The sequence below is a fragment of the Blennius ocellaris genome (assembly GCF_963422515.1).
Source record: "Blennius ocellaris genome assembly, chromosome: 21".
In the NCBI taxonomy this organism is placed as follows: domain Eukaryota; kingdom Metazoa; phylum Chordata; class Actinopteri; order Blenniiformes; family Blenniidae; genus Blennius; species Blennius ocellaris.
This window is the reverse complement of record NC_137670.1, coordinates 6874927-6890667: the sequence shown is the minus strand read 5'-3', so window position 1 is coordinate 6890667 and position 15741 is coordinate 6874927. Positions and strand designations below refer to the sequence as shown.

Genomic DNA, 15741 nt, shown 5'->3' with positions numbered 1-15741 from the left:
GATGAGAAACTGGTAAACATCCCGTTTAGTCGAAACCTAAATCAGTCAGTAACTCTCGGGTCACTATTTAACAGGGAAACCACTTACTCCGAAACACCGGTTCGATCACTTCTCTGAGGAGTCTCGTCTGAGGAGAAAGAGGTGGGAAAGTGTAACTTGGTGATGTCTATGTAATAACTTCAACCTACTGTTTGCGATCGTGCATTTTGCAGTTTTAATATGCACATGTACCAAACATCAGCTCCATTTTTTGATTTTACCGGGCAGAAAGGAAATGATGCATTCATAGGGAATGCGACATCGGGTTACTTCCTCTATTTAAATGTATTTAAGGTACGTGTGTAGAGATTTCCACACTGCTAAAAAAGTTTCTCTTTGGTGGCGTTCACGTGTCAGGACAGTGGTGCTTTGACGTAATCTTGGATTGTGTTTTAGGAGAGAAAGCGAGTGACAGATTACCTTATTTCCGATGAACCTGAAGGTGGTGGAAGTGACGTCCTGTACTTCCGTCGACGTAGTTCTTTGACGTAGGCAAAGATGGCGGCGCACTTGTCCTTGATGCTGAGGTCCCGGGGAGGTAAAAAAAACAGTCTAAATTAATGTTTTTAGACGCTTAAATGTAAATAAATCCGGTAGTTATGGTAACGCACAGCTAAAACACGTGTGTTTATTGGAAAACAGTTGTTTTTAAGTTGTGTTTTGCTTCGGAGAGGATGTATGAGCCCGCTGTGCCAACTTCAGGTCTTACTGGATATGTCTGCGTTTTTGATATAATGTAGATTAGGACTAAAACATTTAAATGTGGTGCTTCTGTACTGTTACTTTTAATGAATGACGGTTTCGCCTTTTTTTAATTGGAACAAAATATCAATTCATGAAATATATATTACACTCGCATTGTTTTGCCATTTCTGCTGGGCAATAATAAACAAGCGTCACAAAGTGCAAGATATATGTACAACAGTGAAAAGATGGAAGAGGAAGAGGCGAGAATAAGCAAATAGATACAAGCTTAAGTGAAATAAAAGGCTCAAAAGTGGAAAATGATGACATTGTTTCTCATGAAGAGCCAGAAAATGTGCTTTTGTGCTTCAAAAAAAGGTGCGTTTTAACTTGAAATGCTGTCGTGTAAACGAGGGCATTAATTCATTGTAGTTTTGAAGGGTCTAATGAGTCTCGGGTGGTTGCAGGTCTGCTGCTTCCTGCTTCTCATTCCCCTCTGATGGACTCTGTGAGATTTGCCTCCAAAAAGTCTGGAGGCAGCAGCAAGAACCTCGGAGGGAAAAGCGCCGGGAAGAGATACGGCTACAAGAAACTGGACGGTAATGATGGAAGACTTAGTTTCTCAGTGCAGATGTACACACCCTACACAAGGCATTCTACAGAGTAAGATGTGAGGAGGAGTCTCTGCGGTGAAGCTTTTTCTGTAAAACCATCAGTATGTTTTGTCTGAGCAAATCACAACGAATCGATGTGTGCTAAAAGTGCTTCTTTCACATCTGAATATGGCCGTAGCCGCTCATTGTTGCTCTTTTTCTCTTGACAAGGTGAATTTGTCCATGCGGGTAATATCCTCGCAACACAGAGACTGATGAGGTACCAGCCGGGAGCACATGTAAGTTCCAACCATTTTCTTAGCAGAAAGTGTGAACACTCTCAAAAGTCAGGGCTCGCATCCTTCCAAGATTGTGTTTGAAACCCGAAGTGACAAGGCCTTCAAATGCAGCCGTTTTGTACACTGCGATATAAAATACGCAAACTGCGGCCGCGCTGTTGAGCATCACTATCACAATATGACAAGAGAGGAATAATCAAATACTCAGTTTTCACACCTTCATTTGTTTTGCTTTTACACTGCGGTTCTGTTTCAGGTTCATATGATTTTTCAAAGCTGAATCTCACTGTTGTGGTGCTCAAGTTGTTATTTGAAGAAGCCTCTCTCTCCTTGAAGGTCGGGATGGGAAAGAACAATTCGCTCTACGCTTTAGAGGACGGCCTCGTCAGGTTTACCAAGGAGGTGTACATCCCCCCGCCCCGCAGCCCGGAGGCCACTCAGATCATCACCAAGCTGCCCAGAGGAACCGTGCTCTACAAGACCTTCATCAACGTCTTTCCTGTCAAACAGGAAGGGAAGTTCAAACTTGTGGAAATGGTTTGAAAACAGACTCTTGATTCTCAGTCCGGCCCGGATCAAAAAGGACTTGTTTTCTTGGTTTCTTGAGGTCGTCAGAGACATTTACTGGAGATTTCCCCACAGGGTTACAAAATCATGATGCCATCTGCTCAAACCCCTGGAATCACGTCATAGATTGAAACTATGGGCAAGTTTAATGTACATATAAGTAACATGTGAAGTTGTTGATGTGAACTATATTAAAGTTTTCTATAAGAAACTGTCACACTGAGAGGTTTTTGTCTGCTTTTTATTGAAATGACTTGAAATGACCAGCGCAGACCAGCAAGCGGAGCTGGAAGAAACCAGCAGATGCAATAACCTATCTGTCCACAAGATGTCCCAAAATAACTAAATTATATTCCTATTGTTTCTGAACTTGTGATTTTTGGCCTTTTGTACATTGCTGCACACACAGTCTGGAGCTCAGTTTCTTCATAGATCTGGATTCAGGAAGATAATTTATAATACACCCCCACATGTTTTCAGCCTCACGGGTCATGATGTCTTTCAAAGAAAAACAAATCGCTGGCTTTAAATATTTGGAAAATGCTGCAAGCTTATCTGGAAAATAAGATAAAACTTGAGCTATAAAGACGCAGAGCTGCCTTTAGTGTCGGTGGTTTTCAGGGGGAGTGGTGGGAATGCCTGGTACGATGGATGCAGTATGAATGACGGATGTGAAGTGGGTCACGGTGGGCATGAATGTGGATTTTCTGCTTTGAGTCATTCTCAGATTAATAATTCCCTGCTTTTCTTGCAGAGCAGTGTGCTGACCAGTGTGCCTGGTTTGCGATTCAGGTTAAACAGTAACATCTCAGCAGAGATGCAGGTTAAAATTAGCTTCAACATGCAACAAAACTTTGAACGTTCATAAGAAATCACAGTCATAGAGGAAGCAGTAGGTTTTAAAACTGCTATTTATTGCATTAACAATCACAGTTTTTGTTTTGAATACAATGTAAGTGTAATGATGGCAAATAAAAATGATAAGTTCCTTTGCAAAAACCCTGTGTATTCAAATTCATTTAGCCATTTTAACATGAACTATTTTATTGTTAAAGTCAATTCTTCAACGTATCAGAGGTGCATCTTGGTCTGGTTTCTTATTACTTTCTAGTATGGTGGTATCTGATGATTGCGCCATCAGATGACAGTGCATCAAGGCAGGGAGACTCATGTTGTACTTGTTAGTCTTTCTGCATCGGGGATCAAACCACCAACTCTGGGATTGCTGTGCTAACGGCAGTCCACGACACAAACAGAGCTGGGACAAGCAACCACATGTACTCGCATTGAATTGTTTCAGTAAGAGCAGAGGTCACAGGAGCAGGAGGTCAGTAAGAGCAGAGGTCATTAATCACGAAAACATACTAAAATGTCCTAAAAATCCTGTATTATGAGAAACAACAGGCAAACTTCAACTTTAAATCTTTAATTTCACATGAAAATGTCAAGTTGTTCCTCATAGGTTTTATTGAAAAAAATGTTTCCGTAGTGTGTAAAACTGTTTGACTTGCAGGTGTTTATCAACATCAGGGTCCAAAGAACATTAGTCCCTCCTTTCAAGTGTTTTAGTTTTACACCATTCTCAAACAAAGGGAGACCTGCTGCTAACTGAGTAGTCATTAAGGGCTACTCAGTGACCAGTTGGAATGGACTGCGTGAGTAAATCATTACCATTAAACCATGAACAGCTCGGACTCAAAGCGGCAGAATTCACCTCCCAAAAGCGATTTCTTCTCTCAATCTGTTGATGGGAGAAAGAAGAATCCCTGCTTCTTTGTTCATACGCTGTGGCTTGGAAACAAACTCGGTGCGGGACATCAGGCGGAGGAGGCTGCAGACGTCTAAATGTGAATGTGTGCGTTTTCATTGAGGTCTGAAGAGTTGCATTGTGTGTGGCCAGACAAAGTGTCCGGAGACGCAGCGTTCACAGGTTAAACTTCCTGGGATTGACGGAAGGTGTCCCCGTACGATGGCAGAGACTAAAACACAAATTTACAAAGAAAATAAAAACATTCTCCAGAGAAATGCATTTACAGTTTGTGTTACATCTTCACTTGGTATCAGCAAGTAGCTAAAGGTTAGTACTCGGAGTTGTACTTCAGAAAAGTGGAATTATTTTGCCCCATACTCGGGAGGCTACATGGAAGTGCAGCTGCTCACCTTGTCATGGCTGCCGCTGAGTGCGAAGAACTGACCGATTATGCCACGGATCCGACTCTGCCGGTCCTTCTTACAAACACTCTCGTAGGAAGGCAGGTGTGGTGGAGGGACGTCCAGGTGGTAGTCAGCCGGCTTCCCGATGGCAAAGGATCCTCCAGGAAGCTAGAATTCACATAAAAATAATGATAAATACAATTTCTGGCTCACTTTCCGTCTGCGTCCATCGTACTTTTGGCCCATTTGTCATAAACGTAGTGTGATGAGATGAATGGGACATTTGTTTTGCAGTTTCACAGTTGTTTGGGATTTATTCAGAAATGGTTACCGGTTAACGTCCCAAAATCTAATCGATCGATCCTTGGATGATGAAAAACCTGAAAATTTCATGCAATTCAGAGGAGTAGTTTTTTTCAAAAAGGTCGTAAAATCCATATAAGTTAGCAAGTAAGTAAGTTAGTAAGTACCGTAAGTAAACACACTGATTACCTTGTCAGCCAACTTTGTTGGTCCCCCAACTGTAATTGGTGAAAGTATTTTATACCTTTATAAATACACAAAATGTTTGTAGCTTAAGGAAGCTCTTCCAGATTTCTGTACTGATCCAAAATCCCCTGTATTCGTTTATAAACTGACTTACATTCTTGTTATGCTTGAACCTGTCCACTGTTTTCAGTTGGAAATACAAAAATCCAATAAATTTTAAATTGCATTTTGTCTTGTATTGAGAAAGTTCCCATTACTGTAGTTTCCGTGGTACTGGGAGTATCTGTGGGCTCTTACTGTGTTCGGCTGTGTTTTCTGGGGTTTGCAGCAGATGGACTCATACCCGCAGATCACCAGCACCGTCATCAGCAAGAACACGAAAAAGGCTGCAGTCAACACTGCATCAGAGAACAAGACAGTGTTTTTTCCTTTTCCCTCCACTTTAATGTACGGAAAACTTAATCAAAGTGAGAAAAGAGCATGACCCACCTGATACCACAGCGGGAAACACCAGCCCCAGGGGCGCGGCAGACCTCTCGTCACACATAATCTGACAGTTTCAACCGGCTCTATCCTCTTCAAAGATCCGACTCCTTCAATGTATTGTTTCCCCCGCGTTTGTTGCAGATACCCAAAACTGTGCAGTTCCACCTGGATTAAGTCAGGGTAAACATTAACTGGGTTAAGAAGGAGGTTCTTCTTTCAGCCTTCAGTTTTTTTGGTTTCTTGAGGTCGTCAGAGACATTTACTGGAGATTTCCCCACAGGGTTACAAAATCATGATGCCATCTGATCAAACCCCTGAAATCACATCATAGATTGAAACTATGGGCAAGTTTAATGTACATATAAGCAACATGTGAAGTGGTTGATGTGAACTATATTAAAGTTTTCTAAAAGAAACTGTCACACTGAGAGCTTTTTGTGAACTTGGAATGACCAGCGCAGACCAGCAAGCGGAGCTGGAAGAAACCAGCAGATGCAATAACCTATCTGTCCACAAGATGTCCCAATATCACTAAATTATATTCCTATTGTTTCTGAACTTGTGATTTTTGGCCTTTTGTACATTGCTGCACACAGACTCTGGAGATCAGTTTCTTCATAGATCTGGATTCAGGAAGATAATTTATAATACACCCCCACATGTTTTCAGCCTCACGGGTCATGATGTCTTTCAAAGAAAAACAAATCGCTGGCTTTAAATATTTGGAAAATGCTGCAAGCTTATCTGGAAAATAAGATAAAACTTGAGCTATAAAGACGCAGAGCTGCCTTTAGTGTCGGTGGTTTTCAGGGGGAGTGGTGGGAATGCCTGGTACGATGGATGCAGTATGAATGACGGATGTGAAGTGGGTCATGGTGGGCATGAATGTGGATTTTCTGCTTTGAGTCATTCTCAGATTAATAATTCCCTGCTTTTCTTGCAGAGCAGTGTGCTGACCGGTGTGCCTGGTTTGTGATTCAGGTTAAACAGTAACATCTCAGCAGAGATGCAGGTTAAAATTAGCTTCAACATGCAACAAAACTTTGAACGTTCACAAGAAATGACAGTCGTAGAGGAAGCAGTAGGTTTTAAAACTGATATTTATTGCATTAACAATCACAGTTTTTGATTTGAATACAATGTAAGTGTAATGATGGCAAATAAAAATGACAAGTTCCTTTGCAAAAACCCTGTGTATTCAAATTCATTTAGCCATTTTAACATGAACTATGTTATTGTTAAAGTCAATTCTTTAACATATCAGAGGTGCATCTTGGTCTGGTTTCTTATTACTTTCTATTATGGTGGTATCTGATGATTGCGCCATCAGATGACAGTGTATCAAGGCAGAGAGACTCATGTTGTACTTGTTAGTCTTTCTGCATCGGGGATCAAACCACCAACCCTGGGATTGCTGTGCTAACGGCAGTCCACGACACAAACAGAGCTGGGTCAATCAACCACATGTACTCGCATTGAATTGTTTCAGTAAGAGCAGAGGTCACAGGAGCAGGAGGTCAGTAAGAGCAGAGGTCATTAATCACGAAAACATACTAAAATATCCTAAAAATCCTGTATTATGAGAAACAACAGGCAAACTCAACTTTAAATCTTTAATTTCACGTGAAAATGTCAAGTTGTTCCTCATAGGTTTTATTGCAATTTTTTTTCCGTAGTGTGTAAAACTGTTTGACTTGCAGGTGTTTATCAACATCAGGGTCCAAAGAACATTAGTCCCTCCTTTCAAGTATTTTGGTTCTACACCATTCTCAAACAAAGGGAGGCCTGCTGGTCACTGAGTAGTCATTAAGGGCTACTCAGTGACCAGTTGGAATGGACTGCGTGAGTAAATCATTACCATTAAACCATGAACAGCTCGGACTCAAAGCGGCAGAATTCACCTCCCAAAAGCGATTTCTTCTCTCAATCTGTTGATGGGAGAAAGAAGAATCCCTGCTTCTTTGTTCGTACGCTGTGCCTTGGAAACAGACTCGGTGCGGGACATCAGGCGGAGGAGGCTGCAGACGTCTAAATGTGAATGTGTGCGTTTTCATTGAGGTCTGAAGAGTTGCATTGTGTGTGGACAGCCAAAGTGTCCGGAGACGCAGCGTTCACAGGTTAAACTTCCTGGGATTGACGGAAGGTGTCCCCGTACGATGGCAGAGACTAAAACACAAAGTCACAAAGAAAATAAAAACATTCTCCAGAGAAATGCATTTACAGTTTGTGTTACATCTTCACTTGGTATCAGCAAGTAGCTAAAGGTTAGTACTCGGAGTTGTACTTCAGAAAAGTGGAATTATTTCGCCCCATACTCGGGAGGCTACATGGAAGTGCAGCTGCTCACCTTGCCATGGCTGCCGCCGAGGCCGAAGAACTGACCGATTATGCCACGGATCCGACTCTGCCGGTCCTTCTTACAAACACTCTCGTAGGAAGGCAGGTGTGGCGGAGGGCCGTCCAGATGGTAGTCACCCGGCTTCCCGATGGCAAAGGATCCTCCGGGAAGCTAGAATTCACATTAAAATAATGATAAATACAATTTCTGGCTCACTTTCCGTTTGCGTCCATCGTACTTTTGGCCCATTTGTCATAAACCTAGTGTGATGAGATGAATGGGACATTATTTTCGCAGTTTCACAGTTGTTTGTGATTTACGTCCCAAAATCTAATCGACCGATCCTTGGATGATGAAAAACCTGAAAATTTCATGCAATTCAGAGGAGTAGTTTTTGTCAAAAAGTTGGTAAAATCCATATAAGTTAGCAAGTAAGAAAGTAAACACACAGATGAGCACATAACCTTCTCAACCAACTTTGTTGGTTCCCCAACTGTAATTGGTGAAAGTATTTTATACCTTTATAAATACACAAAATGTTTGTAGCTTAAGGAAGCTCTTCCAGATTTCTGCACTGATCCAAAATCCCCTGTATTCGTTTATAAACTGACTTACATTCTTGTTATGCTTGAACCTGTCCACTGTTTTCAGTTGGAAATACAAAAATCCAATTAATGTTAAATTGCATTCTGTCTTGTATTGAGAAAGTTCCCATTACTGTAGTTTCCGTGGTACTGGGAGTATCTGTGGGCTCTTACTGTGTTCTGCTGTGTTTTCTGGGGTTTGCAGCAGATGGACTCATACCCGCAGATCACCGACACCGTCATCAGCATGAAGAAGCAAAAGACTATAGTCAACCCTGCATCAGAGAACAAGACAGTGTTTTTTCCTTTTCCCTCCACTTTAATGTACGGAAAACGTAATCAACGTGAGAAAAGAGCATGACCCACCTGATCCCACAATGGCCTTCGCCAGCTCCGGCTCCGCGGCAGACCTCTCGTCACACATTATCTGACAGTTTCAACCGGCTCTATCCTCTTCAAAGATCCGACTCCTTCAATGTATAGTTTTCCCCCTCGTTTGTTACAGATACCCAAAACTGTGCAGTTCCACCTGGATTAAGTCAGGGTAAACATTAACTGGGTTAAGAAGGAGGTTCTTCTTTCAGCTGCCTCCACTCTGACCACAACAGGGGCTGCGGGGTTGAGCCTTGTGCAAAAGCCCAGTGGAAGTTCATAGACATGCAGGGAAAATGATGAATTTAATCTCTTTGTATGGATTTGCTGTTATTACCAAAGGAATGTGACAAGTGCCTTGTATTTCAGATATGTAGAGTAAGATAATACTTTAATCCTTTATTTGTCACATTTGGTTCCATTTTTTCCAAACTAATTGCCAGAGATGTGTCCAAATTAGAGGTTTTTTTGTACTTGGATATGGTGAAATTTAGAATATTTTGGCCATTTTCAACCTGTTTCGTCAGGTATAAATTGCACGGGAATTAATTCAACAAATTGTTTCAGTGGCACTTCAGTGACATTTTACACCAAAATTGCATTTTACATACGCAGTTCCTCTCTAATCTGTAGCAGACTCACCACTTCCCCCACACCCTTAGGTACTAATATTGACTTCTTAACTATTGCTGTAATTCATAAAGATTACCAGCAGGGGGCAATGCAACAGTCTTGATCTATGGTCTTCATCCTCTATTGATCACACTGATGATAGAAAGTTTCCACACTGTAAAAACGAAGGGTAACTATTAAATAAAAAAAAGATATCATCACAGTGTTCCTCAGTGTTGTAAATCCTTTAAAAAAAAAAAACAAAAAAAACAAATTCTGTTTTTCTTGTTCTGTTTGCAACAGTAACGTCCGTGTGACCAAGAAAAGTTAAAACTTTAACTTGAAGCAGGAATGTAGCCTGGCGGGATTTTTACATTGTTGCAGTTTGTCTTTTTAATGTAGCAACTGAACTCCTGCTATTTCACTGCTCTGTTGCAAAAAGCTCACATGGCCAGCGAGTTTAGACTGGTTTTTTTTTTTGTTTTTTTGAGCTGCATGTCACAATATTTAGAAAATTCCGAAAAAGTTCATTTTTCAGCGCAATCAGTTGACTGGCTGACTGACAAGCTGATTGGTTGGCTCATTAGTTGTTTGGTTGGTTGGTTAATTGTGCTTTCTTTACCCTCATATTCCACTTACCTTTTTATTTAACTTCTTATATTTTTATGTAATCTAAGTAGTATGTAATAACGTATTACTAAAAAAAAAATAGGATATTTCACAAATACCCCATTTATTTAACTGTATGTTGTATCTGTCATAATGAGAAAAAGAAATTAGAACCTTTTCATTTTGCATGCTATATGTGCACAAAAACAAAATGATAAACGCAGAACCTTCTTTGTGTAATTGTACCTGTGTGTGTGTCATATGTAAATATATCATATTACAATAACCGGTTCAGTTAGATTTCTTGAAAATGCCCGTCAACTGATCTGCTGCGACGGACTGCACTACAAATCAGTGATTTTCTTTAAAGGTGTTAAAGTTTATTTTTATTTATGTGGACATTTTATTTATACATACAATAAACTCATGTTCATTTAGGATGAATCTGTGTCTGGAATAAATGCATCTTAGTCTCATATTACCATTCTTTTTTCAGAGTTGGGCGGTCCCCAGAAGACTTTATGAGTTTTAAGTGATCCGTGGTTCTTGGCTGTGGTATAGATATTTCCAGAAGCTCAGAAGGCCCCCGGGGCAAGAGGCCCTTTATGAGAGACAGGTGTGTTTGTTAGCCCCGCCCACCTGTGATAGGCGTGCTTTCCCACCTGTGAGTGAACACAATGAGAAAAAGGAAACCTGCCGGTGTTTATCCCCCTCTGCTCTTAAACATGGCTGCTCGCAGGAAGAAGAAGCTGCTCTATTTTATTATTGCTGTATTGGCGTGCGTGGTGCTTTCTTCGCATTTGCATGGCTTCTTGTCCAAGATAAGCAGGTAAGTTGATCATGATTGGGAATAAGAGTGTAAAAAAAAAAAAAAAATAGAAGAAGAAGAAGGTGTCATGTTCCTGGTTTTGTTTTTCATCTATTGCTGCGGTTCAGCTGGGCAGCTTTGTCTAGCAGAGACACAGAGGATGAAGATTTGCTGAGAAATGCCTTCGCTGGGTTGGAGGTAAATGGAAATGTGGCCAAGAAGGTCTCGGATGAGACCCCGATCCCCATCCTCTTCAGGAAGTCCTTCACCAAGCAGCCTCAGTGGGATTTTGAGGACATTTATAACCAGGACGCACCGCCCAGGCCGACAGTAAGTGGAGCAAAGTCACTGATACTCTATTGTGTGTCATTGACTTTCATTTAAATGAAAAAACAAACAAACAAAAACCCTGTATGTGCTGTAAAAACATGAAAACACTAATAGGTTGTTGCTGGATGCAGTTTACCTTCAAAAACACGAATTTCCGAATGCAGAGTCAACAGGGAAAACAGCATTTTCTTCTTTTTATTGGTTGCGAGGCGTCATAACTGTTACAAGTCAGTTCACTCTAAGATTACAGATTAACCCTCGCATAACTAAACCAAGCCAATTTGCCTAAATCAGCAACATTATTTCTGGAGATTATATTGAACCCGTTCTGATAGCATCATTTGAATTCATTTACTCTAATTTCTTAATTGAATATTCTATCATTCTCAGAAGTGCCTCCATTCAGTGAGGAACTCGAAGGACGAAAAGTTCAAGGAGGCTTTTCTTCCCGACATGCGTTTGTATCTGCACAAGGACAACATCAACATGAGCGAGTGGAACCGACTGTCACATTTTAACAATCCGTTTGGTTTTATGGAGTACGAGTATGATGGTAGGTTTCTGGCATACATTTACATTATCAGTTTTTTTTTTTACTCGTTATGGAAAAATTGTTATTCCATTTATAAAACTGTTATTCCACTGCTCCATAACATTTTATCAGTGGCGAACAGGAGAATTACAAAAAACACAACTTTCATTGCCATTGAAAACACAACTTTAAAAAAAAAAAAAATGAAAAAAAGTGTGGTTTCATTACAAAAACAAACAACATGCCAATGACATAATTTTCAGTGTTTCTTACGTTTCCATGGAAACATTTCCCTCAGAGAGCTGTTCTCACATAATTTAAAGACTGTTTAAGGCTTCATTTCACCTATAAAGCATCATGTTTTATGTGACGTTGTATTTTGGATCAACAGAACTTTACTGTAGACTCTGAGTCATATTTAACAATCTGACATGGGGAGAGGCTCTCTACGCCTCCTGTACGTTGATCTTCCTTTAGATGAGATCAGACCTGTTCATGCACGATCAAGTCGCCCGACTGGTTTTGTTGCTTCACTCAACAGCTTCAGGGAAACGGCAGCTGTTCACTGTCAAGTAAAAAGAATAATTCAGAATAACAGGAAAAATTAAAACCCTATACGGAACCGTTTGGGGTTAGGTGGTGGACGGAGAGGACAGAGAGATGGATTGTAGGGAGGGATTCACATGGGGAACTTTCAGTGGTCTGCTCTTACAGGGGATGTTATTAGAGTGCTTAGAAAGTACTGAGAAGGATTTCCTTGTCTCGTAGAGGTGATGCCTTCAGTGAAGCTCATTCCAAAGCCGGAGGAGCCTCTTCTTCTTCCAAAACCAGGAGGTGATGGCTGCGTGCACTGCGCCGTGGTGGGAAGTGGAGGAATCCTCTATGGTTCCAGAGTGGGGAAAGAAATTGACGCTCATGATTACGTGTTTCGGTAAGAAAAGAGCCAAGATTAAATGCCTCAATTGTTTTATTACTCAAGCACATGTACAATTACAGCATCAGGCCTATTTCTAGCTCCGTAAGGGCAAAATGCTTAGTTTGTCAAACTACAATGGAGAGATTCCAAATTCTTTAGATTTTCCTCTTTTATAAATGTAAAACCCACAAAACCCCTAGCGGGCTTCAATGTGACCCATGCTAGACGATGTCTGATGTCAGAATCAGCCACATGTGAAACGTGCCTTGCTGTGTTTGTGCGGCAGCGTGAACGGCGCCCTCACCAAGGGTTTCGAAGAGGACGTCGGCATCAGAACGTCCGTCTACGTTCACACGGCGTACTCGCTCACTTCCTCGGTTTCGTCACTGGAGAGCTACGGCTACACCGCTGCCCCTCACGACGAGGTACTGAAACCTGGACGGCAGCGGCGCGGCGTTGGGCGCCGCACGCATTGAGCTGACCTCTGCTCCCTTCGTTTTAACAGGGTATAAAGTACGTGTTGATCCCGGAGCAGATCAATGATTACCAATGGCTCCCGGCTCTCGTGAAAGGAGAGAGAGTCTCGTCTGGTCCGTTCCAGGATAAGTGGTGAATATCAGTGAAGACTCTCACAAACACTTGCTACTCACTGGTGTGGTGCATTCTGGGTAATTTTGGATCAAAAAGTGCACTGACAAGAAAAAGCCTCCCACAGTTTAGAATCCCATTTACACTGCAACGTTTCAAGTGAAAGTGCATTTGTTGTTTCAGAAAACGGCAACATTTTGAAAAAGATGTCTGGCTTACATGGAAATGGCAGAAAAAGAATCTAATTTTGTTGTTCGGCCACTAGTGAGCGCTGTTTATTTTTGCAGTGAAATCACACAATAGCGAATCGATGGACATTCGTATAGAGAGACGACCAAGTTGGATTGTGATTACAGTGATTCTCAATTTTCAAACGACCCAAATCCCAGGAGAATACGGACTGGGAGTCATGACACTCTGGAGTAAACATTCTTGTTCTTGTACACCTTGGGAGCCGTTTTCAAAAATGTGCATTTTTCGTGACTCAAAGCACTGTTGTCATGTAAACGAACACCCGAAGCGCAACTAAACTTTTGCATTTTCACTTGAAAACGTTGCAATTTAGGTGGCTAAAAGTCACTGATCTACACCAAATGTATAGCCATGTAAATAAAATGTTCCCAATCCGATTAAATATTGAATAATTATAATTTTCCCATCTGTTTAATGTCTTCAGGCCACGGACGTACTATTCAGGGCAGTACAACGAAAGCCGCTTCTACGTCCTTCACCAGGACTTCCTTCGATACGTGCGGAACAGGTCGGCATCGCATCAGACTTCATCTTAATTTCACAAGTTGCAGGGTTGGGGAATGTTGATCGTCGGGGATCGGGAAACATTTAAAAGGGAAGGGTGGTGACCAACACGTTTCCCATAACTACTCTTTACAGAAGGTTTTTTTTTCTCAAGTTTGTCAGGAATTCTGAGCTTCACAAGAATCACAACAGCAAAAAAAAAAAGTACGAATCAGTCGGCCCGCATTACAGTAGGAATAACTCAGAATTCCTGTTCCTCCCTCGCAGGTTCTTGAAGTCTCAGAATCTCAATAGTACCTTTTGGGCGATAGTCCGACCGACCAGCGGGGCTTTCACTCTCTTCCTGGCCCTCCACACCTGTGACACAGTGAGTTTGTGTTGTTCAACTTGTACAAACACCAGCTAATGTTAATGTTCTACTACGGAGACGAAGATCTCTAGAATTAAAAATTTGTGTTTGTCGTTGATTTTGTAGATTTCGTCATCTATTTGTTTCTCTTGTTGTCCTCAGGTGAGTGCCTATGGATTCATGACGGACGACCACGAAAAGTACTCCAACTACTATGTAGAAAAGGACGAGAAAACCAAAGTTACCTTTTTTAACAAACATGACTACCTTCTGGAGAAAGATACGTGGAAATTGCTCCACAACAGCAAGATCATATGGCTGTACCAAAGAACTTAAACAGACTCAAGGACATAATGGCAAAAAAAAAATAAATGGAACACTTGACAAGCGATGGAGACCCATCATGACTCAAACCTGGTTCATGACCCTCAAGACATCTTTTACTGTTCCATTTACGCTGAATTTTTATTGATTTTGCATTTTTGCACACCTGTAAGGTGCAGGGATCATAGTGCAATAGATCGGTGGGGCCAGAAGGGGGCGACATTGAGTCTAGTTTGAAAAACTTTGCTAAAAGTTATTGCATATACCATAAGATCGTAATCCATGTGGTATCGGCACCCAATTAGAAGTCACCAAAATTAATGTTGCATCAGCATGTGAGTTTGCAAAAACTCTTGTCGGGCTATATAATTGGTCTGCTTAGCCCCGCCCCTGAACGCAAACGAACCGATAGCATTCAACTGCCCAGACTCCAACAAATGCTAACGACTCTGTAGAGAAGCATTGGTGTTGGAGACATTTTTGTTGTTTTCTGAGATATTTAAGTCATTTTAGAGAGAAACGTGTCTGGGACATCTACAACGGTTGGAGGAATCCTGAAAGGATAACCGGTGAGATTTAAATCGACCCATTTCCAAAAACCACGACAAATGTCTCCTGTGGATGAAGCTTTGTGGCAGAACACACAAACTCAATGCAACAACTATTAACAAGGATGTTTGGAATGGTTATTGGAGAAAACCTGGACTCTCTGTGACCCTGGTTCTGCAGGTTCCTTCCTGTTAAAATTGAGTTTTTCCTTCCCTCCGTCTTCTCTGCTTGTTCATGTGTTCGTTCGTTTTTTCTATTTAAATGTGCCTTGAAATGACATTTGTGTTTGGTGCTTTAGAAATAAAATTGAATTAAATACTTCTTTGGAAAGTGAAGTAACATGTAAAGGCGCCATTCAGATGAAGTTATAAAAATTTTAATTGTGGAATTTAATAACAAACTTTAAGTAAATTAAATCAATCAAGTTGAGTATTTTTAGTCGTTCCTGTACTTTATATCTTATTCTCCCATCTACACTCCTTCTCTCCCTCCTCCAACTATCCTCCCTCCACCTTCTCTCCATCCTTCCTAATCCTTTATCCTCTCTCATCCTCTCCATTTTCCCTCCATACTCCCTCCCTCCCGCTTGCTGCTCTCTCTCTCTCTCTCCTTAGTCTCCATCCTCTGTCCCTCACCTTCTCTCCATCCTCTACTCCATCTGCTCACCTTCCCCCTCCTCCCTCTATCTTCTCTCCTTTCAACCCATCCAACATCCATTTTTCCTCTACTTTCCAACCTCTCCCTCTCCCTCCTTCCCACATGC

The 15741-nt window shown here is 41.4% G+C and overlaps 2 protein-coding genes across 2 annotated transcripts; both read left to right on the top strand.

The window, feature by feature from the left end:
- Positions 1–520: 520 nt before the first annotated feature.
- On the top strand, positions 521–2352 carry mrpl27 (mitochondrial ribosomal protein L27). The gene is made up of 4 exons (XM_080517410.1): positions 521–577; positions 1191–1322; positions 1548–1615; positions 1952–2352. The coding sequence occupies exons 1-4, from the start codon at positions 538–540 to the stop codon at positions 2156–2158; spliced, it is 447 nt and encodes a 148-aa protein (XP_080373536.1). The 5' UTR covers positions 521–537; the 3' UTR covers positions 2159–2352.
- An 8195-nt stretch (positions 2353–10547) lies between these two features.
- Positions 10548–15299, top strand: LOC308146167 (alpha-N-acetylgalactosaminide alpha-2,6-sialyltransferase 1-like). The gene is made up of 9 exons (XM_080517859.1): positions 10548–10655; positions 10763–10964; positions 11355–11517; positions 12265–12427; positions 12699–12837; positions 12918–13021; positions 13677–13760; positions 14024–14123; positions 14268–15299. The coding sequence occupies exons 1-9, from the start codon at positions 10552–10554 to the stop codon at positions 14439–14441; spliced, it is 1233 nt and encodes a 410-aa protein (XP_080373985.1). The 5' UTR covers positions 10548–10551; the 3' UTR covers positions 14442–15299.
- Positions 15300–15741: the final 442 nt, after the last annotated feature.

Coding starts and splice junctions, on each gene's coding strand:
- mrpl27 (XM_080517410.1), top strand. CDS start 538: ATGGCGGCGCACTTGTCCTTGATGCTGAGGTCCCGGGGAG. Junction 578..1,190: donor GATGCTGAGGTCCCGGGGAG/GTAAAAAAAACA, acceptor GGGTGGTTGCAG/GTCTGCTGCTTCCTGCTTCT. Junction 1,323..1,547: donor CGGCTACAAGAAACTGGACG/GTAATGATGGAA, acceptor TCTCTTGACAAG/GTGAATTTGTCCATGCGGGT.
- LOC308146167 (XM_080517859.1), top strand. CDS start 10,552: ATGGCTGCTCGCAGGAAGAAGAAGCTGCTCTATTTTATTATTGCTGTA. Junction 12,428..12,698: donor GCTCATGATTACGTGTTTCG/GTAAGAAAAGAG, acceptor TTTGTGCGGCAG/CGTGAACGGCGCCCTCACCA. Junction 13,022..13,676: donor GGTCCGTTCCAGGATAAGTG/GTGAATATCAGT, acceptor TAATGTCTTCAG/GCCACGGACGTACTATTCAG.